This window comes from Gobio gobio (genome assembly GCF_949357685.1).
Source record: "Gobio gobio genome assembly, chromosome: 4".
Taxonomy (NCBI): Eukaryota; Metazoa; Chordata; class Actinopteri; order Cypriniformes; family Gobionidae; genus Gobio; species Gobio gobio.
The window spans coordinates 34279253-34302082 of record NC_137100.1 but is presented as its reverse complement, the minus strand read 5'-3'; the positions used below and the strand labels follow the sequence as shown (position 1 = coordinate 34302082).

At 37.6% G+C, this 22830-nt stretch overlaps 1 protein-coding gene across 2 annotated transcripts in view; it reads left to right on the top strand.

Annotated features, from left to right (window-relative positions):
* The first annotated feature begins 20 nt into the window (after positions 1-20).
* Positions 21-22830, top strand: part of fras1 (Fraser extracellular matrix complex subunit 1) — a 133995-nt gene continuing 111185 nt past the window's right edge. For both annotated transcript variants that reach the window (XM_079815147.1, XM_079815146.1), the window contains exons 1-2: positions 21-506; positions 1385-1416. In XM_079815147.1, the coding sequence (XP_079671273.1) occupies positions 440-506; positions 1385-1416 (99 nt within the window). In that variant the 5' untranslated portion in view covers positions 21-439. The remainder of the gene's footprint in view (positions 507-1384; positions 1417-22830) is intronic.

The window sequence follows — 22830 nt, the reverse complement described above, 5'->3', positions numbered from 1 at the left end:
TGGCCACAGGTTTTGTTCCCACAGTGGTAGTGGTAGAGAAGGAGGAGGGGGGTTTCTCAACTCGTGAATGCAGCTGGTCGTGTCTCCAATAACTCTCTTTAAAGAGCAGCTCGTACGCTCAGTGGTCGTTAGTGCGTGTTACTCTGTAATTACTCGCCTTCAAGTTGTCTTTGCTATGGGCCCGTACTTTTAAGAGGAAGGATTTTCGTGTTGGAACTGCTCTCTGTAAGGAAGTTTCTCTGGAGAGCGCACTGGACTGGATCTACTCGGACTGGATGCTTCGCAGTAACGAAAGCGACCGTCTGCAAGACTTCAAGCTCAGGCGCTGGTGATTGATTCGAGTCCTCGGGAAAGGAACTATTATGCGTTCTAATTCACATTCAAGTTAAAGCGATTGTATTTTTGAGCATTTTGGATTAACACAGTTTCTAAAGTGAATATGGGTCCTACTCGGATCCTTCTAACCGTTTTAATTGGATCTATCACCGTGTCGCCCGGAGCACAAGGTTGGTGTTCCTGTTATCGTGATTTTTCTGAAATCAGTTGAAAATGTGTTGCCTACTAAAGGTAAAACCTGCAAATAAGAACAGTTAGTTGGTATAAAATAGCTTTACAATGTGTATTGATCAGTTCTCCTGTAGGTGCGCATGGAAATTATGCGATAAAACCAATGCGCAATAGAGTCCTATAATATTTAATAACTGAAGTGATGCTGTTTATGAAACGTCCGCATCCTGTATCTCTTTCTTAATGTTCCCATATCAACTTGTGATGCATTTGTGTGAATTCACTTTGACACACTAGTTATTATTAGCTATTGAGAAGTTGTTTGGCAGTCAACAATGTTGCGATTGTTTTTTTTAAGATGAAAGTGTTTCGTGATGGATGTAGGCTTTCTTTGAGAAGAAAAAATTGGATTTTAGACGACATAACAAAGTTAATCTTCAAGAGTTTCTGGACCATGTTTTCACGATTATCTGCATGCACATGCAGATCAATCTTAAATGCATTTGTTCTCTTGCTTTTGATGCATATTTGCATTCTGTTTAGCTACAGTTTTAGACATGTAGCTAGTAGTGTCTTTTAGTTCCATCTGTATCTGTTAACATGGCAAATAAATGTCAAACTTTTAAAAAAGATCAGGAATGATTATAACATGTTGACTGACATATTTCTCTCTTACCAGCCTTTGAGATGTAAACCGTTAAATGTTATTAATGTACTGTGTTACAATCTTTTATGTTCTCTCACTTTGGGTGACATTGTTGGACACATGATTGCCATGACTGACATTTGTCCACAAGTAATTATGAACTTGTAATTTGGCCTGCTATAGGGAAAGCTGATGTATTGATCCTTTTCCACTCATTTTCTCCATCCACAGGAGCATGTGTCCATCAAGGCGCATTGTTTGCGGTACGTATCCAATCCTCCCTTTTATTCTGAGCATTAATGTACTTGTGTTGAGATCTGGGGCTTGAAGCAATAATCCTGGTCCAGTTATGCAAGTCGGACATTGTATCTTTAATTATTTAGTGGCCCATTATCACAGCACTGGCATTGAAATTATAAAGTGGTAAAGTATCAGTAAGAATAGGTCTCGCAGTCACTACAGCTGTATTTGAGGAAAAGCCTCATACATAATGAACGTGCTGACTTTGTGAATGGTACAGGAGGAGGTGGTCTAGATTGTGTATGGAAAGAAACTTTATATTCATGTCTCTCTTTACAGCTCAGTGCAAATTGTAACACCTCCCAGATTTCAATGTGTTTTGTGGTTGTGAATGATGAGATTGCCCTTTTGTTGTTCCCTTTGCAGAACTAATGGTTTGCATGTTAACGTATGTGTGTTATTTTAATCTTCATCTATGTTTACTTGCTGGAATAGTAACATTTTAAGTGCACAGACACGTTCTTGTGTCATTACATGAGAAAATGCCTGTTAGAAATGCTTCACACAAGCTTCATACATGGAACTGTGGTGCACAACAGACTTTCTTCATGGTTTAATGGGGAATAATGACACATCTTGGTCTTCGCTATTGTGTAATGACAGTCATTTACAGCAACTTCCTTCAGTGCCCTGAGAACTGGGAATGTAAGTGAATGGTATGTGCGCATTATTCCCTAAAACTCTGCTCCTCCTGGGATTCAAGAGGCTTTGTGGGGAAAATGGGGAGCGGGTTGGAAAGACGGTCGTGGGCAGGTAGAGACATGCTGGAGGGAGTCAGGAAGAGGCTCTTTTGAAGTTCAAAAGAAAAGTCAGCCAAAACACCTGGACAAGGAGCCTAAGTGTCATGTTATAGGAAAAAGGGCAGGATTTAAATAGAAATAATGGCTCTTAACTCTTGTCAGAAGTTGTTAGCCAATCAAAGCACTAGTTAAGATAACAAATGAATGGATAAACCCAGTCAAAACGTATACAATTGGTCTATTTGATTGATTTAGTTTCTTGTTGTATTAGAAATAATATTAAGATATTTAATTCTTTATACTTAGCTTTCTTCAATTCAGCTAATTATGTGTTTTGTGTTAGCTTTTTAACCCTTTGTTTGATGATATTGATGGAAAGTGAAGGTACACAATACCTATTAATGTTTTGGGGACAGTAAATGTTTAGTTTGAAGGCAAATACTTTTATTCTGCAAGGTTGCTTTAAATGGATCAAAAATCAATGCAAAGACATTTATAAAAAGAAATCTATATTTCAAATAAATTGTTATTTTGAACTTTCTAATTCATCAAAGAATGCTAAAAAGGTATTGCTTTGCAAGTATTTTAAGCACGACGGTTTTAAACATAATAATAATGATAAATGTTTATTGAGCACCAAATATTAGAATGATTTCTGAAGGATCATGTGACACTGAAGACTGGAGTAATGATGCTGAAAATACAGCTTTACCATCACAGGAGTAGATTACATTTTAAAATATATTAATATAGAAAATGATATAAAATTATAATATTTTACATTATTTGTGTGTTTACGGTATTTTTGATCAAATAAATGCAACCTTGGTGCATAAGAGACTTCTTTAAAAAAAAAAAAACCTTACAGACTGAATCCTATAGTGTATATAATTTTTTTTGTCTCATTTTTTATGGTGTCAGAAACTAACCACTTGTTCTGTGTAACACTGCCATGAAGGTGAACATGTATACAGGGAGTGCAGAATTATTAGGCACGTTGATTTTCTGATCATATTTTTTTTCCAGGCACATTTGACCCATTCCAAACCACAGTAATCCTAATAACTACTATTGATTTAGTATTTAATAATGTATAAGTGATATATAATTGTTCATGAAGGCTGGAAATGAAAATCACCTTATATTCAGGTGTGCAGAATTATTAGGCATGTTTTCTTTTACAGATAAATTGAGCCAAAAAAGAGATTTAACTCAGACTGAAAAGTCAAAAAGTATTAAATGCCCATGAGAAGGATGCAATACTAATGCAATACTAGACATTGCAGTTAAGGCATGACCATTGGACAGTGAAATGCTCGTTGGGTCAGCAGGATCTGACAAAAAGAGGTGGTGAAGAAAACACATGTGTAAACTGCAAAAGAATTAAGAATTAAGGTGAAGAATTAAGGGTGAAACCATCAGGAACCCTTTAGTCTCCAGCGCCACCATTTTCCAAAGCTGCAACCTACCTGGAGTCTCCAGAAGTGCAAGGTGTCAGGATCTCAGAGACTTCAGTTAGGTAAAGAATCCTAAAAAATGACCCCCACTAGATAAGAATCACAAGCTGAAGTGTTGTAAAATACATGAAGAAGGTTTTTTTATAGGCTTTATGGACAGATAGGTTGAGAGTGACTCTTGAAGGACCAGCAGCACATCCTCTAGTACCACTGTTTGAAGAATTCATCTTCCAGAATCTGGCAGTACGTTTTGGGAGTTCATTTTAGTCCATCCTGAAGTCCGTTTTGCAGAGATGGACTAAAAATTAACTCCCAAAACGTACTGCCAGATTCTGGAAGATATGAAAAAATATGATTAGAAAATCAACGTGCCTAATAATTCTGCACTCCCTGTATGTAATTTGAAGAGCTTGTTGAGTTATTTGGCAGTTGGTCTAAAGTTTTTCTATCATTATTTATAACTGTGCTACTTCAGCCATCGTAAAACAGAGTGTGTTCAATACAGCTGCAACTAAAACAGTTGGTGATATGACAGATGTGGGCACTTCTCTCAGGAGTGTTAATTTCGTTTTAACAGACCTTGGCAGAAAACAGCAGTTTTGTGCATTTTTGCTGTGAAGAGTCCCTGCAATGAATACAGTATAAAGATTAATGAGACCCAGTGCAAAAGCACTCACCCTTTCCATTCAGCAGCACACACTGAAATAAGGTACATCTAAACATATCACTCTTGCCCTGGAGCACAAATTCCTTGCATTGCAAGTAGTCCGCCTCCAAGCAATCGAAATGTAGGGCACTCAAGAATTCAACTGTCTAAACACAGACTCCTAAAATGACAGATTTTGTTTGTTTGATTGGGTTTAAAATAAAGTATTTAGTTCATTTTAACGTTTATATATAATTTACTTGGAGAGCAATTAGGAATTCAAGTGAAAATAGTTATAGGATTATTTGGGGTTGAGGAATTTGGAAATTAACTACTATATATTGTTTAGGGATTTTATTTTGCCTGCAGATAGATCACATGCAGATTAAATACAAATGTGCTGGGTTATTAAAAAGAGGGAGCGTTGCCTTCACCCATGCCACCCATAATGCTTTTCAGGATGGTAGCCATATTTTTCAGAGGATAAAGCCCTGTGCTTCATGACCTCAAGGCTCAAGGAGTTTCTCCCCATTTTAAGCCTCATTATGGTGTTTTTCTGATGCTCACATACTCTCTGTTTTAACGAGACCGGTCACTTAATACTCGACCTGTTTTATGATGTCTCAATGCAACTAAATCTGATGTTGAACCCTAGTCCTGCAGACTTTGACATGGGATTGTGAACAACATCTCTTTGGTTGCAGTCACAAACCTTTTTATTCACTGTTGGATTTTATTTAGTCACACAGATAGGGCGGTATATCATGTGGTAAGCAGGACCTGATTTTATTCACGCTTTGGTGAGGTAGTTACACCGCTTTCCTGTAGTGGATAACTTCACATGGCTTTAGTGGGTAATCTAGCAGGCCTTTGGGTAACAAACCAGCTTTAACCCTTTCTAGCCCACTGAACACATACAATTTTATCCCACTGGTTGAGATAAACAGCAATATGACAAACCAATTGTGTACAGAGCACAGTGAGATGTTTTAAAAAGTAGCTTAGCAGACCTTAAATTCCTGGATCCAGGATTTCTGGGATGCTTAAACAGAGCACAGATTTTGAATTGTTCTTTGAGCATGCACATAGATACTTGCTTAAATCAAACACCCTGCTTTACTAGTAGACAAGCACTCTAAACAGCCTGAACTGACTAAAACCTCCGCAAACAACTAGTTCTTGCTTGACGGTGCTTTTTCTGAGTTGTTTGTCTGAAGGTCATCGCCTTTTGTTCCTCAGTTCATTCCAAGTGATTATCTTACAGCTCTAAGTTGAAGCGTGTTTGCATCTTGTCTATTGCTGTGGACAGATTGGTAGTTTTAAATGGTGTGCATTCTTAAACATGACCTCACAGGAACAACTAACTTTTGTCTAATGTTAATACTACAAATGTGGTCAAGAACATTTTCTCCAAGCAATCTCTCTCTCTCTTCCCACCTAAAAAGTTAAAACGGGAGGTGCATTTGACCTTACTTATGGCCATGATTGTCAAACAGACATGTTAAGGGATAGTTCACCCAAAAAAATGTTGTTCCAAACTTGCATGATTTACTTTCTTCTGTGGAACACAAATGAAGATATTTTGAAGAATGTTGGTAAACAAAACATTTTGGTGACCATTGACTTCCATTGTATGGACAAAAACAGACGCATTCTTTAAAATATCTTCTAAATATCTTATAGGGTGAGTAAATGATGACAAAAGTTTTATATTTGAGTGAATTATCCCTTTAAGACTCGCCAGATAGGAGAGGGTTGAAGGTTGAATGATATTCAGAATTAAACTGAGAATGCCTTTTAAATTCCAGGATATAGCAAACAGGATATAGAATTGCAGTTCAGATTGGAATGTAAGGAAGAAGAATGAAAGTGAATTGAAATTCAATACAAAGGAATAAATATAACTGTTTCTTAGGTAAAAAAAAGCAAAGTTTGTAAAACAAACATTGAATGTTGGCTTGACAAAGGCTTGAACATTTTTTTAAAAAAAAGTTTAGAAGCCTTGCAATTTGAATGTAGATAGTTATAGATATGGATGGATGGATGCTTTGCTGGGTGAAATCAGCAAATGTTTACCCGAAGCTTCTAAGTGGTTTGAGTTTTGGTTTGTCTCAGATTAAAATTATCTGGGGGTTCAGCATACTGTGAGATATCATGAGAAAGTTCTCACAATAAACTCCAGAAGATAGCTCTTGAATTCGGCTACCTGTCGCTCTCCCTTAAGTGCAACCTCTGGTAGTCAGAATAATTAATGTTCAGACGTGATTCAATTTGACATTCAGGATTCAACACTTCATGCACTCATCCCATGCTGATCCACCAAAGGCTGTAGTTTTCAGAAATGGAGGACTGCTGTAGTGCAGGGTGAACTGAAAGGCCTCATTGCAAAGGTCAATTTGAGGTAAAATGTCTTAAAGGGCATATTGAGAAACTTTTTGGGAAATATCACGTCAGAGATTCAGCATCTCCGTGTGGTTATCTGCACATCTGTGACTTCATCTCGCTATTGTTCCGTTGTGTTTTTGAACATGGCACCCTCTGTGAATTCCATGGAGACAAGCGGAGGTGAAACGACTGAGGTGCAGAAAGATGGTAGCCTGGGGAAAGACAGCCAGACGGGGCCTGTCTCTGGCTCCAGCCTTCTCCACCCTCAAGTGCCTAATTTTGGTTTTTGCTCATGTTCTCCTGTTCAGTGGCAAAACAAAGCCTCCACCATGTGGCCTGCCGCCCAAGACGTTGGGACTGAGTTTGCACTTGTTTTGCTGGTACAAAGAGATCTTCACACATCAAATCAACAGGTCTTGGCTAAAGTCCCAACTGATAACAAGGGATCTAACATCAAGCCTCAGCCAAGGAAACTATCTTCCATTGCCACGTTCTTTAGCAGCGTTTGATAATGAACTTAACTTGAGACAAGCCCCTGGCAGGTTCATGCAACAAAACAAATAGCTTTAATAATCATCATTTCAATCCAGGCTGGCATTTACGAGAGTAATTTAGCTGTGATTTGTGATATTTTAAGGTGCGGGATTCTTATCTTGATTGTGCCTTGGAATTTTATTACAAAGCTCCTTTTCAGGGTGTTGAATGGAAACTCTGGTGTCTGTTGTGGAAATATTAATCCACCTCATGAATGGTTCCTTATCATCAGGTCCAATTTTTAATGGTGGGGAATTAGAAAGCAAACACATGACAGGCTCTTTCAATGCTCCATAGTTAACTTGAACTCCTTTACTAGCAGGACTGGTCTTTAAATATAAGATGCCCCAAAATCACAGCAATCAAAAGATAAGACATCTCAGAGTCAATCATTTACACAGTTTAGTGTCATTCACATTGTCTTTGAAGTGTGTTGTGGTAGAAACATTGAGCGGATGCATAATTATGTATATATATATATATTATGAGTTGTATTATGTGTGTATACTGTAATAATATAGTTCTTTGCTGGTCTGATAAGGTGGTTTATTGGCTTTTACGAACTGCAGCTGATACTTCAAAATGAGAAATGTTTTTTTTTTTGCTTTTGGACTGGTTGCTCCTACATACTTGTGACATTGTGACATTGTTTTAAGCATCTGGAGCATTTCAAAAGGGTTCATTGTCAATGTTTACTTGTTAGTTTGTCTTTTCTGTTATATAATCGAGTGTGGTCATTTTGTAAGAAGCTTTTTATGAAATTGGATAGAAGAAGCGGAGTTGTCTTGCATTCGCAATTATTAATTTATACTACCATTCACAAGTCCTCTTATGCTCATTCAGGCATTTATTTGTTCAACATTACAGTAAAACAGTAATATTATGAAATATTTTTACAATTTAATGTAGCTGTTTTCCATTTTAATATATTTTAAAATGTAATTTATTCCTGTGTTGGCAAAGCTGCATTTTTAGCAGCCATTACTCACATGATCCTTCAGAAATCATTCGAATATGCCGATTTGGTGCTAAAGAAATATTATTACATAACATATTAGCAATGTTAAAAATTAATGTTAATATTTTTGTTGAAACCATGATATTGCTGAATAAAAGAGACAGTTTACTTTTTTTTTGTGACTTTTAAACGGTTGTGTATATCACGAGACATTTACAATTTGTTTTTAAATACATTTTAATTTCCACATTTTATCTCATAAGGATTAGACCCGTTAGACCACCACCCCCATCAAAAAGCCTCCCAGGGTGTTTTTTTAAGGTTTGGATGAGAATTAAAGAGACGTGGGGGGTTCACAACAACACAATGGAGTAGGCGGGTTAAGTGATGGCTAAGGTTAGTGACCTTTACACCATGGTCCTTCTCTTGAGCAACACTATAGTGTGGGGGTCAAACCTCAACAGGAAGTGTGTAATGTGCCACTATCTGTAGCAGAAGAATGAGTTGCACTCATTAGGGTAGTAACCAGTATCATTCTCTTTGCTGTGGTTTTTTTTAAACTGCCTTTGGCTCACTAGTTAATTGTATGGAAGCATTTGATATTCACATTTTTATATGGGGATTCCTTTAGTTTTCTTTTATCATTAAACTTTTCAAAGTTTAGGAAATGATATGCTCAGCTACATAATCTGTCTTGAAAAAAAAATGAACTAAGATCAAAGCTTGTCCTCATCTGAACTAGTTGTGCCTCGCTGGGGTTGAAGTTAGAGGGTCTTTTTAGCAGCGGTTTGCTCATTAATCGCGGAAGCCCCTGCTTCTCAGTGGTGTCTAGATGCCACAAACAAACCTGTGGGTATATTAATAGAAGGTCATTACATGTGCTCGGGTCATGCTTCACATGCCTTCCCTTTGGACACAGGCATCCTTTATCTTGTCAGCTGCAAATTGCAGCCGGCCTCAACCCTCTTTCTTATGCGGAACCGAGTCCGCAAAGTGTGCTTACATTTGTATCAGTCAGGCAAGGTAAACAAACCCCTCCGATTGTTCACCGCCCTCCACACATAGGGATCCACAGACATCGTTAATCAGTTCAAAGCTGTCATCATCTGCAAGCTCAATTCAACAGCCAAACGCACTGGGACTATGTTCTCCCCTAACTATCTCCAGATAGTTAGACAGGTTGGAATTGTTTACACCTGGCATTTATGTATCAGGGGATCAGATCACAAGTGGCCAGCCAAGACAAATAATACCTGGCATAAGCACCAGTTTATCAGCAGTCATGTTGGTATTGGTTGTTATCAGGCCAAAACAATTGTCAAACACATATTAAAGTTCTCTTAATAATATATTTTAATCCATGGCACACAGGAATTTATTCTCCCATTTCTTTTTTGAAAGAAATTTGACCATAATCCTGCATTTTTTTTTCTTTATTTCATTGGCCAAATGATTGTTGAATAGTAAAGAAAAAGTAGGTATCTCATGTAGATTAATATCTAATATTAGCCACTATATTGCTTATCTGCTACCAAGTATATATATATATATATATATATATATATATATATATATATATATATATATATATATATATAATTTAGGGATGCAACAATACAGTTTGTCCACGGTTCAATACATACCCCGGTTTTTAAGCACGGTTTTCGGTTCGGTTCTGATGGCTAGTCACATCAGTTTTTTTTTTTTGCTATTCTTAGGCGACAGTGACAGAAAGAGGTTAAGGAGAAAAATTGTGTTGTATAATATAAAATAAATGTATATAAAGATTTACTCTGGCAGCTCAGAGCTGTACAGCAGCATTTCAGAATGAGATTCAAATGAGATTTAAAATTAAAATACTACATAGACTTCACTATAAAATATGCATTGATTCTTATTAAATCTACTGTTTTAAAGTTTTCCAGTCAAGAGCAGTGAGCGATTTTCTCTTTGTCTTTTGTTGTTTTATTAACATTAAAGGGATAGTTCACTCAAAAATGAAAATTCTGTTATCTATTATTCGCGCTCGAGTTGTTTTAAATCTGAATAAAGTTCTTTCTTCTGTTGGGCATAAAATATATTTTGAAGAATGTTGGAAACCAAACAGTTGCTGGTCCCCATTGTAGGAAATAATAATATGGATGTCAATGGCTACCATCAGCTGTCTGGTATTCAACTGTCTGTGTTCAGCAGGAGGAATAAATACAGGTTTGGAACAACATTAGAGTGAGTAAATAATGACATTATTTTAGAGGTGAACTGTCCCTTTAAGGACAAGCGGCAGTGTGTTCACTAGGCTGTGCTGCTGTCAATTTAAGACCTCTACACATCTAATATACAGACACACGCCGATTTTCCTTTCACTTTAGACATAACCAACTGTGATTATTTTAACTTTGTGTGTATTTGACAATATTAGCGCAGTAAAACTACTTAGTCCCGCAATCACGTGTTTGACAGGCTTTTAGTGCTGTATGAAACGAATGAAACCAGCAAGGCTTTAAAACGCATGCAAATAATGAACTTTCGTGATTGTGAAAAACGGTAGTGTTCTGTGAGTATAACTCTCCGACACCAGCATTGCAAGCGTGGCTAAACACCCCCTAACTTTAGTGCATAGTAATTGGATATTTGCTCATATCAGCGCATAGACTCACAGGCACACTCAAACAAAGCCAAAATAAACGGAGAGAAATAAAAAAATAATTAATTAAATGCAAAACCGCAATTCACAAGCGCGTAATGAACCGTGAATGCCGTACCGAACGGTTAAATATTATATTGAGAATTCTGGCATCCCTAATAAATAAATAAATATATATATATATATATATATATGTATATGTTGGTTACCTGCTTCGATTGTAAAAACATTGAAAAAAATAAAGTACATTATTTTAAGCCATTTAGTGAGCAACTTTAAATATTAATCAGCATGAATTTACAATGTCAATGATGACATACACATTTCTCATTCAAAATTTAATAGATGTTTTAACTCTATGTATGTTGTGTTTTTGATTATATTTTGACTATATTTTGTTTCAAGTCAGCATTAGAGCGATTTAGTGTTCTTCCATTTCAATGAGTATCTACAACATATTTTGGTGTAGAGAAGTAACTCTAACCTTTTCAGTTTTCTCAACAATCTGACACACAAGTTAGATTTTTTAAATGCTTCAATGTGCCCTCAACTCTTTTTTTCTCTCCGTGGTCATATTTTAAACGTGCAATATGTAGAATTTTTGCAGTAAAATATCCAACAACCATTTGGCCAGTGTTATATATTTTGTTTAGTTGAGTACTTACAATATCCCACATGCTTCCAACTATTTGTAAATCGTGAGAAAATTGCGATTTTTAACCAAGGAACCGGGACATGTGAGGGAGTTGCCTGTCAATGGCGTCATATCCGCGTTTCCGCTTTTACTGCCGTAGAAACCATGGCAACAGATGTGGACAACTGCATAACGTCTCACGGCACGCTGTTGTAGTTTCGTTCAAACATGACCATGGCAAGCAGACTTTTGAACAAAACGAGAAATCAAAATAGGACCAGTATCGATGTGACGTTTTCGAGATTGGCGAGAGTTTCACGACAAACTTCGACTTGACAGAGATGCCATTCTTGCATGTGTTTTATTAGACAGGTGAGCAAATGTACATAAAACGAATCAGTGTTATGTAGCTCAACATGATGAGATATTAGAATATCATCAGTATGATGTCCTAATGTTGACTGCAAGTTACTGCTTACTGCTAGTCTCATACAGCCAACAAATTAACACACAGAATAACATTATAACTTTTAACACACTCAAATGCAGTTTAGATAGTGTAGACCAAGTGAAACAGCAATGCGTTTCCTCAGAATCCTCACAATTTTAATTTGTCAAATAAACTGACCTGTATGAATAGTAATTCAGCACTTGCCGGTTAGACTGGATGCCAGCCAAACTTAGCCCCGGCCACAACATTTTAACTCGGGCAGTTCGGTAACTGTTCGGACTAATGAAATTGTCAGGGCAGGCTTTAGACGATGATGGACAGATGATAAACAGTAACGTAATCATCCACGTCATCAAAGGTGCTTGGGTTGAATTAGTTCTAATCCTAAACGGAGAACTTGTTCGTATATGCATTCACCCTTTACTATTTCTCTCAGAAATGATGATCGTGTTGGTAAGTACTCTGTGTATCCTTAAATTCTTTTTTTACAACACCGGCAAAGATCGTTTGCACTCATCTTTTTCTTCTAACGTTACTTATTTCAGCGTGCGGGCAGACAGGGTTGCCAGGTTTTTACAACAAAACCCACCCAATTGCTACTCAAAACTAGCCAAAAACAAGCCCAATAGCTTTCCGGGGGGGTTCTCCGGGAAAAAAAATGGCATTTGGGGGGGTAAAATAGTTATTTTGGCAGGGCTGCCTGCTAAAATTCACATTCCTGGGTCTGTATATCACATAATTGGGGTCGCTTCAACCCGTGGACTTGGCAACACAGTGCAGTTGAGTTCTGTTGACATTTGACAAATAACGTTATGCGTTGCTCTAATTGGTTGTAGGTCTATCCAATTGAGGTATTTCCTGGTTCGGTTGAAACACGCCCCATAATCACAGCCCAACAGAGCAGTATCAGACTCAAATTCTGACTAGAATTGAGTATGACAACGTCAGGCTACTTGCCGGTAGTTCGGAAGAATGAAATGTCCTCATTTCTTAATATCCCCCGGGACTCGCGTGTGGCGCTGATGTCTGCCTCTTATTAGTAATCACGCCCTGCTTCATACCACAGTCATGTTAAAAACATGAATGCATTCACTCATCCATAAAAATTATTTCCCCATAAACATTAGATCCATTGGTATGGCGACAAGTTCCATGATTCCACTCTCATTCACTGCGTCATCAATCTACGCCTTTGTTATTGTTTTAAAGAGGTTAGCGACCCCTAGCAGCTAAAAAAAAAAACATATTGTAGCTTTAATATTCACTTGTCTGTATAAAGAGTGCTGCATGTACTGTATGTGTTTTATTGGTTGTTGTCTCTTTCCCCCTTTCTACTCTCCCACTTTACACAGCTTTACACACCCATTTTTTGAGACCTTTTCAACTCTGAGGTGTGAACGACCAGGGGGTTTCATGACACTTTAACAGCAGTCTCCTTTGACAAATTGACTGTTTTCCATCAAGGTGAATGTCAAGGTCTGTAATGTCATCATAAAATATTTCTTTAAGGCTGATGAGTTGTCTAGTAGTTCAGGCAACCCTCTGACTATTCTTGGAAGAAGTCATTCTCTTTTGATATTCTCTTTCTCTTTGGCACAGTTCTCTCATGATGTCTCTGTGTTGAAAGGAATGCTCTTGTTCTTTGTGTCGCCCGTCTTTACTCTCCGGTCGAGGGTTGGCAAATGGCCCGTCTCTGTGCTACGGGATGATTTACAGGTAGACAGTGCTGGGAGACTGCTAGTGCTCAATTTCTTCCCGTTCCCTGTGGTTATCCCACGGCTGTCTTTGCCTCACCACCTGTCTTTTCCTCTTCTCCCCTCCTGTCATCCGTTTTAACATCAAACGAATGCTACACTTAGGCGCTCTCTGTTCAGGTGTCATGACAGTTATTGTTAGCGGTGCAAAACACCTGGATAGAGTCTGCTTTGCCACTTAATGGGGAAAACTGTAATTTGCTGCGGAAAGATATTGAAAAAAGAGAGGTACGGAAGGGGAGGGCAGTCCTTCAAGGTATTCTGTCATTAGCTTCAACTGTTTTGTCGTTTCATAGGCATATGGGTGAAAATTACAGTTTTGTACGATCAACGCAGTAAAGGGAAGCTGATAACGTTTATGGAAAATGTAATGAATTCATAGAAGATTTGCATTTCAGTTCCCTTACCTGCTTTAGGGCTTCATAGTAACTAGTTCAAATCTTGTCTTAGGGATAATGGTTGGGTACCAAAGAGTCAAAACCTTGGTAGATTTTAACTAATATACTTATAATATACTTAGTTTCTCTGTGCTGAAGAGGTGTTTGAAGTAAAATGTTGCTGAACTGATCAATCCAGTAAAAGCATTCAAGCTTTCTCTCTCTGTGGTGAGTGTTGAAGAACAAGGCTTCAGTGTGACAGAGTCGTGAAAAACTACTCTATGGGTAAGACTTTGACAACACATTCACTTTGATAAGCTCGATCCAGGTGTGATCCAGGTGTCATTCCTTTCAAATACTTTCATGGAGCTGCTTAGTGAGCCATGTCATATATAAGTTTTGGGTCAGCAAATGTTTTAATGAAATGTAATACTTTTGATTGATACAGCAAGACTGCATAAATTGATCGAAAGTGACAAAGACATTTGTTACAGTATTTATTTGAAATAGAAATAATGTTCTTTTGATCTTGACTGGAGTAATGGCTGCTGAAAAATCACCTTTGCTATCCCTGGAATAAATTAAATTTTAAAGTAGAAAAACAATGTTACTGGTTTTTACTGTATTATGGATCAAATAAATGCAGCCTTAATTCGTTCCCCTCCATTGACGGAATTTTCCAGCAATCTATGTTTTCACTGACATACCATAAGGGGCGCTATTACAATTTTTTTTGAAATAGTACAGACATTCCGGGTCCAAAAACAAGTGAAGAAGAAGCAGAAGCAAGTGAAAGAAGCATTTGCTGCATCCCAATTCGCATACTATCCATACTAAATAGTATTCGGAAATAGAATTAGTATGTACCAAATCGTAGTATGTTGAAAAGAGTATTCCAAAGATTCCCGGATTCTGGTCAGAATTCGAAGTAATTTCGAAGTCCTCATCAGGACACAGCGAGTTCCCATTTGTTCACATCAAGTGGTCTCCATCTGGATAACTGATCGGATTTATGTTTTCAGCAAAATATTTAAATGTGCCTTCATCACGGAGTGCAAAACAACTTTCGCTTTGTCCTCTATTAATGGCAGTGCCCATAGAGCACGGGATTTTTTGTGATGCATTCATATGCAATCAATCTCAAATAGGGTACTTTATCTACAAGTTAACTTTCCCAACATTAATCTTATGTTATGAAACAAAGAAACATGTTATTCCGATGCATTGCATGATTGAAGGCGAGCGCGCAAGCATTTATAGATACTGTACAGAAAATGGCATTACACAGTCTTTAAAGGGTTGGTTCACCCAAAAATTTTTATTCTGTCATTATTACTCTCCCTCATGTCATTCCAAAACTGTAAGACCTTCGTTCATCTTCGGAACACAACTTAAGATATTTTTCTTCTTCTCTATGGTCTTACGGGTTGGGGTCGACATAAGGGTGAGTAATTAATGTATGAATTTACATTTTTGGGTGAACTAACCCTTTAAGGGGGGCGTTTCCCCCACTCTATATTGCAGACAGAAATGGGAGATTATTTATAATAAACATGCTGAAACAATAAAAACATGTAAATTAAGATAATGCTGCCCAATTAAAATGAAAGATGATAGCGCATAAGAAAGATAACACAGCCTCTGTTGTTATTGATTCTTTCCGGACGTCTACCGGAAGTTACGTTTGGGCCACAAAAGCGTGCATGCGCAGTAACGTTTGTTTGTTGTTGCCATTGAAACCGTCTATAAGTAGGCGAATTAGGACGCAAACGTGATTATAAACATTAAACCGATATAAATCAAAACTGCCAAACATTATCAAATGAAATGTCGAATACACAAAGAGGTACAACTTACAAATTATTTGACAAATATGCAATTTTCTCAACTTTTTGTTCAAAATGTTTTTATGAAACATACCCACATTTAAGGGTTGATAAAAGAATGCAGGATTGTTATTTTTTTTGTTTTTAAAGGCTCTGTTCTTTCTTTTGATATATTGTATGTTCAGATATTTATTCAACAAAATATTAGTGGGGGCCATGAACATTTTGTGAAAATGATCAAAAATGCTGGCAGGGAAAAAGGTAAAAACATTAAAAATCTTACCAACATCTGACTTTTGAATGGTAGTGCATATACAATAGATATACAACACTTGTTTCTTTTTGCAGTCATAACTTGCAGTTAATTCGCTACTTAGGTAATTATGATGCTTTATATTGCTGTGGAGCTGTAGATTCCATAGCAGTGGTGTAAGAAAAACTGATACACTTCATTTCAATGCGAATTTGTTGAACTTTTTACCTCAATATCGTAGAGATGTCTTATGGAGTGTCCCTTTTTGGGTGTCCACATAAGAAATGCTCACCATTCATGGTCAAGCAGTAGTTCAGAGCCTAAATTGGTTTTAACAACCTGACAGACGTTCCACTCCCTGCTCTTAAGTCATACCATAACAAAGTCATATTAATGAGCACCAGAGGCACTCAAGATAAGCCTCTTTTTTGTCCCTCCAGAGGTAAGATTTAGCTTTTGTTTCTTTACTACTGTTCCATGGAAAGGGAGTGATAATGAGAGAGCAGAGCTTTCACCCATCCCTACTTCATTCTACATTTATGTGTGAGGATCACAGAGAGTCTCTGCCAAAAAGCATGCTTGTACATTACCGCACTGATCACGTTGGAGGTTTGCCAAAGGAAGCTCCCTGGTGTTGGTTTTAAATGTCAAAAATGTAAACTTTTTTATGCCTAAAATGCAGATGCGAGTAAAAAGACCCAGATTCCCATAGAAGGTCAATGGAAAAAAAATAGCATCTGCATTCTAGGGTTAATTGCATTAAACAGATGATTCTGACTGGTTTAGCTCAGTGATTTACGGGGAATCAACCAACAAATCCCTTACTTATATAGATGTCTCTGCACACTAATCTGGGATATGAGAATATTTTATAATTGAAAAATTAATTATGTGATCTTGAAATCTGTGAAGCAAAACACTACCTTACCTAAACAATAGAAGATTGACCTTTAAGTAGGCCTTGTTGCTGTTTTTCCAGTCATTCAGGAATGGGTCAGGAGGTGGACAGAGCAGTCAAGGGGCACGTTTTATTGAGAACACTCCCTCTGGAATACAAGTGTTTTACTGCATTGACTGACACTTAAAGAGAGCTTAATACTTTAACAGCCAGATAAGATGTCAACTGCCGTGCTAAATATGTACCTAAATCCACAAGTCATACAGCATTCTCTGGTTTTCCTGCCCTGTTTATGGTTTGGATTGATATATTATAGGATCTTAGGATCCAATGGAATAGTGGTTCTGTACTCTTAACACTAATGAAATGACATAGAAACAGTGGATAAGGATCTGGTGTGACTTATGAATCAGAAAGTTACATCTCCAAATCACTTTAATTTGCTTTTTATTTGAGAAATGATGGGCTTGTTTCTTTCAATAGCTTTGGCAAGCATTTTTGTATGTTTAAGCATGTTTCATTGTTTCATTTAGGAATCAATTTCAATTCATAGTCTACACTACTGTAAAAAATGTAATTCAGAACCTCAGGGGTAAAATATATCTTGCAGCGTTCGAGGTTGAAATAATACTAAAATAAGTCAATTTCCTGTAGCTCAAACAGTAGAGCATGGCGCTAGCAACGCCAAGGTCATGGGTTCGATTCCCAGGGAAAGCAAGAACTGACTAAATGTAAAATGTTTACCTTAAATGCAATGTAAGTCACTTTGGATAAAAGCGTCTGCCAAATGCATAAATGTAAATGTAAAATGTTAATTGAAAGAATATCATTTTAGTTTTAGTGATAAGACCAAATGTTCTCATAACAGGTCACAATATCCATGTGTTTTGAAACTATGATTATATGACAGTAAACATGTACTGTACAGCCCTGAAATGAAAACACAGTAACATGTTTTAACTAGCTGTGTCACAAGTGTTCTAGTTGGAGGTTTATGCCAAGAGTTTTGAATAGTGACCACCTAATTGTGAAAATTGTTAAAGAACTGTAAACTAAATGTGAAATTTGTTTTTTTTCTCTTCATTTTTGGATACAATTATTGTCATCTAAGAAAGTTTTACCATTCAAAGCATTGGCATTCCATGGGATATTGTATATTGTATCTCTTTGTATGCGTCATTTCATTTTGAATGTCCACTTTGACATCAGAAATAGCAACATGACATGATGGGAGTCATGGTCAATCAGGAGCTCAGTCAAGGTTTAACAATCAGACAGGTTTAACAATTCCACTCCCTGCCCTGGAGTCGTGCCATGACAAAGCCATACTAATGAGCACCAGAGGCATTCAAGTTAAGCTATATACAAAAGCCTTGTCTTTTTGACCCCCAGAAGAAAGACAAGACTGAATGTTTGGTAACCAGTGTTTTTTCCCAACTTAACAATAGGAGGGAGGGAGGGAGGAAGGAGGGGGTGGGTGGGTAGAGAGCTTCCACCAGCCCTCTACTTCAGCCTGTATTCACGGATCACTGAAAAACACCTGTTGAGTGTCCCAATTGGAGAAAGTATACCATATCACTATGTATGTATTACTTAACCAGCCCATTCTTTTTGTTGAGATGTTTTGTGATGAACACAAGATTGCACTTTAAATGTGTGAAATACAAGCAAAACCTGGTGCCTCAGGGCAGAGGAGGTAAAAAAAAAGAGGTTGTAAGACTCAAATGCAACAGTATATTTTCACATCCTTTGCGTTTCAGGGGTCAGGTCCAGGTCAGCACATTGTCTTGTACTAGTTTTGTTATTCTGATGAGGTGTTGTAACTTGAACAAGCAGTTCACAGAAAATGTATGTTCTCCCAAAAAAAAAAGAAAGTGATAAACTCCCACATGGATCAGAGAGAGCAAAACAGTGAATCACCGTATAAAAAAATTGTAAACATCCCCCCACTCGCACACATATAGGTACAGTAACAGTATATTAGTTATTTACATTATTTACATTCATTTTTGTACCCATTAGAATTAGAAAAAAATAACGACTTAATTCAACTTTTTCTTCTTGTCTGTGTCATTTTCCAAAGCTGTTGATGTAGTAAATACAGTGCAGCACTTCCGAGTTCTACGGCAGAACGGCATCTCACCATTGGCCGACACTGTTTATGTGAGCACCACAACGCATACGTGTGATGCTGACGCAGGAGCTAGCCAATGGTGAGCCGTCGTTCTGATAGAACTCAGAAGTGCTGTGCTGTATTTACTTCGTCAACAGCGTATAGAGAATGACGTTGAATAAAGTTGTTATTTTTGTGCACAAAAGGTCACTTCATAACATTAAAGTTGAAACAATGTAGTCACATGGACTATATTAACAATGTCTTTAGTACCTTTCTGGGCCTTGAAAGATGCAATGACATTGCTGTCTATGGAGGGGTCTGAGAGCTCTCGGATTTGATCAAAAATATCTTAATTTGTGTTCCGAAGATGAACAAAGGTCTTACAGGTTTGGAACGACATGAGGGTGAGTAATTTGTGACAGAAAATTTTATTTTTGGGTGAGCTAACCCTTTTTAAAGTTAATTCTGCTAGAGGGACTTATTTAAAATGACCTAAGCTGTAACCTTGTGATTTGCATTGGCTTTTTAATAAGACCCTGCAGTGCCTATGAGTTGTCATGGCATGTAAAATTAAATTATTGCTACAAGTGCCATGTTCTTATCTTTCATAGAACCACAACCAGAGCGCATCCTCCAAATTAGCCAAATGTGGTGGACCAGGGCAATTTTTGTTGCCTCCATTCAGATTATTTAAATAGGGATGTGAGTGCCAGAGATGGGGGTCCCAGGGGGCAGAAAGAGGGAAATGCTTTTGTCACCGTAAACTTACTATGCGCCCCACAAAGGGATGGCAAGGCTGAGTTATGTGCGAAATCCCGCTACAGCGAGTCGACTGGTCACCATGAATGCGTCCATTGTTAGAAACCCCTCACTGTGTTCTAAAGGAGCTGACCTTGATCCAAAACCTGTGCCTCCATCCTCATGATCCACCCTGCTTGTCTTCCAAGTATTTGTGCTTTCTTCCCTTTCACTGAGGTTCAAAGAGTTAGGGCATTCTCAGATGTGTTAGCCAGGCACGTATGCCAAAGACCCATAACTTGTGTCCTCAAAGTCTGTCCACAAAAGCCAAGTCGTGATCTCCAGGCCTTACTGTGAGGAAAAACGTCAAGGTTTTGGTTTACCATTGGCTCTGTCCATATTTTTGACTTGGTGCTTTCTCAGTGTAACTAATGAAATCAAAGCCATGCTTTCTCTGCTGAATGGCGCCTTGATGAATAGTGCTCCATTTAACTCAATTGCATGATGCTTGTTCTATATAGATCTTACTAAAATATTAATGTTTACAGTTGCACATACTTCTCTTGCACATTCCTCACAACTATATAAATAAAAACTGTTATTTAAAAAGATATATATTTTAGGGGGCTCTAGTGATATTCCTTGTTGTCATAGGCCATTTTCAGACAGTAATTGTTTCTCATGTGGACGTCTGAAAAAATACATTTGCATGGCACCTCAGTGATAAAACTCAAGCATTCAGATAGCGATTTATTCGAGGTGGAGCGAGTTTTGTTATCCTACGAACGCGGGAACGCGCCGCTCACGTGGTCAGTCGCATGATCTACTGTAGGCTTAATAAAATGTCATATGTTGAATATGTAATGTACGCTCTAAAACATTTTTTAGAGTGTATTTATTTGCTGCCATTTCAAATGTTTATGTGCTTTTCTTCTCTTTCTCATATCAAGCATATTGTTCTTTTAAATACTTTGCAGCATTTCATAAATAAAAGTGTATATCTTTAAAATGCATGTTAATTACAGTGAAGCGCAACCATTATCGTACGGTGTTCTGCAGTGGTCAAAAAGGATTTAAACTGTGGATTTTTAATTTATCTCTTCTTGTAAACTCAGTGATGTAGATTCGAAAACAGCAATTTAATTACCACACAACCTTGGTGTTTCGTCAAAAAACAGTAGGCCTAGGTCATTTGGCCAGGGATTTGTACACTGTGGTGGGAGAAAAACACTGACATTCTGGATTCGGTTGGCAATAAAATCACCAATCAGCCCCTGTAAATGGGTTGAAAATACCTTACGACCCCATGAGAAACAATTACCGTCTGAATGGGGCTTTAGTGAGATGGGGGGGGGGGGACTACTTGGGTTTAGATGGGATTTTTTTCAATAGTGATCATGTATTTGTAATGAAAAAGCAGTTTTGAGTTTTTGTTCCCTCAAGGGTTCACAAGTTTCAGTTTTTGGGCCCAACGCTTCTCGTTATGAGACCCGTTTCTCAAGAAGAATGCAGTAATAGTCCACTATATTTGGTCACAGTCCTAAAACTCCCCAAATCGTATACAAAAAATGCTATCGGGGTTTTTTTCTGACCACAGTGCTGTGCTTTGATGTGTTGCCAGTGGATTGCTGTCCTCTTTTGTGTGCGTGGTCTGGGTAAGATGCCTGGAGTTCTCTGGAGGGCAGCCACTTATCCTATGTGTGTCCAGGGACTTGCCCAATGTGCGACACATGCTAGGTAGCAGCAGCGCTCACACTTGGCGACACGCTTCACTGCCTTTCTTTTTTTTTCCCACTTGAACTCTGTGAAAAATGCACATACAAACATGCCCACTCGCTTGAGGTGGATACATTTTTTATTTGGTAAGAATACATTTGCAAAAAGAGACACAGTAGCTTCCCCAATTGTTACAAGTTCCATTAAACTATTGGATATTCTTTGCCAGGTTCCCCAGAAATGGTGATTTTGTTCTCAAAGGATGAAAAAACACTATTTTATTGGTAAATTATTTAGATGGTATTGTGATTTTTACAACCCAAGGTCATTATTAAACCTGCCCACGACGACATTTCTGCAAAAATTTTATATTGCTTCTTGCACATTTTCCGAGACTTTCATAGTGAAATGTCCAGTGAGTGACGCTAAAAGCAGGTTCAGTTTCATCCGAAACAGATGAACAGACGTTTGTTACTTTGATTGTTGTATGGATTGTGGCAGCTGGAAAATGAAATGGGGGAGTGGTGCTAAAAGGTTAAATCGCATTTGAAAATAACGTACTACCTACACTAAATTACCCTTAAACCTAACCGATAGTGTTGACAAAAGCAACAAAAATATTTGCTAAAGCAAGCATGCCATTTTAGCTTTCAATCAAGTCTTTGATTTCTCGTGACTTGTGTTTTTTTTTTTCTTTCATGACTCATACCTGATCGTTTGAGGTGATTATGATTGTTAAGTAAATGTCAAAATGTATTAAGTTTACAAATCAGGCATGGTAAAAGTGTTTTGAGATCAACACATCATATTGTGCTAGGAACAAATAAGTCTTGATAATCTGCCCCTGTAATCAAAATTTGTTGGAAAAGGAATAAAAGTTGTTCCACTTCTAGTGTTCATTGCACCTGGAAACTGAAGTGGAGTATGTGCAGGCACACTTAGGAGATTTGCAAAAATGTAGATAGAAGTATGTTTTTCCAATGAGCCTATGTTGGATTTTTAACAACTTGAATGGAAACAAAGCTTGTGAGAGACTGTAGAAGCATGACGTAGAATGAATAGTCCTTTATTTCTGCTAATTGTTTCTACTTCAAATCTACTGTACATAACATGGCATCAACCACTTCCGTTAACCTTTTTTTTATTTAATTTTTTTCTTTTTTCTTTTAAATCTTTGTGCCCAAAGGCTATTTGCAGAACATCAGGTCAGGGAGATATGTACTAGCATGTGTTACATTCAGTGTTGTCTC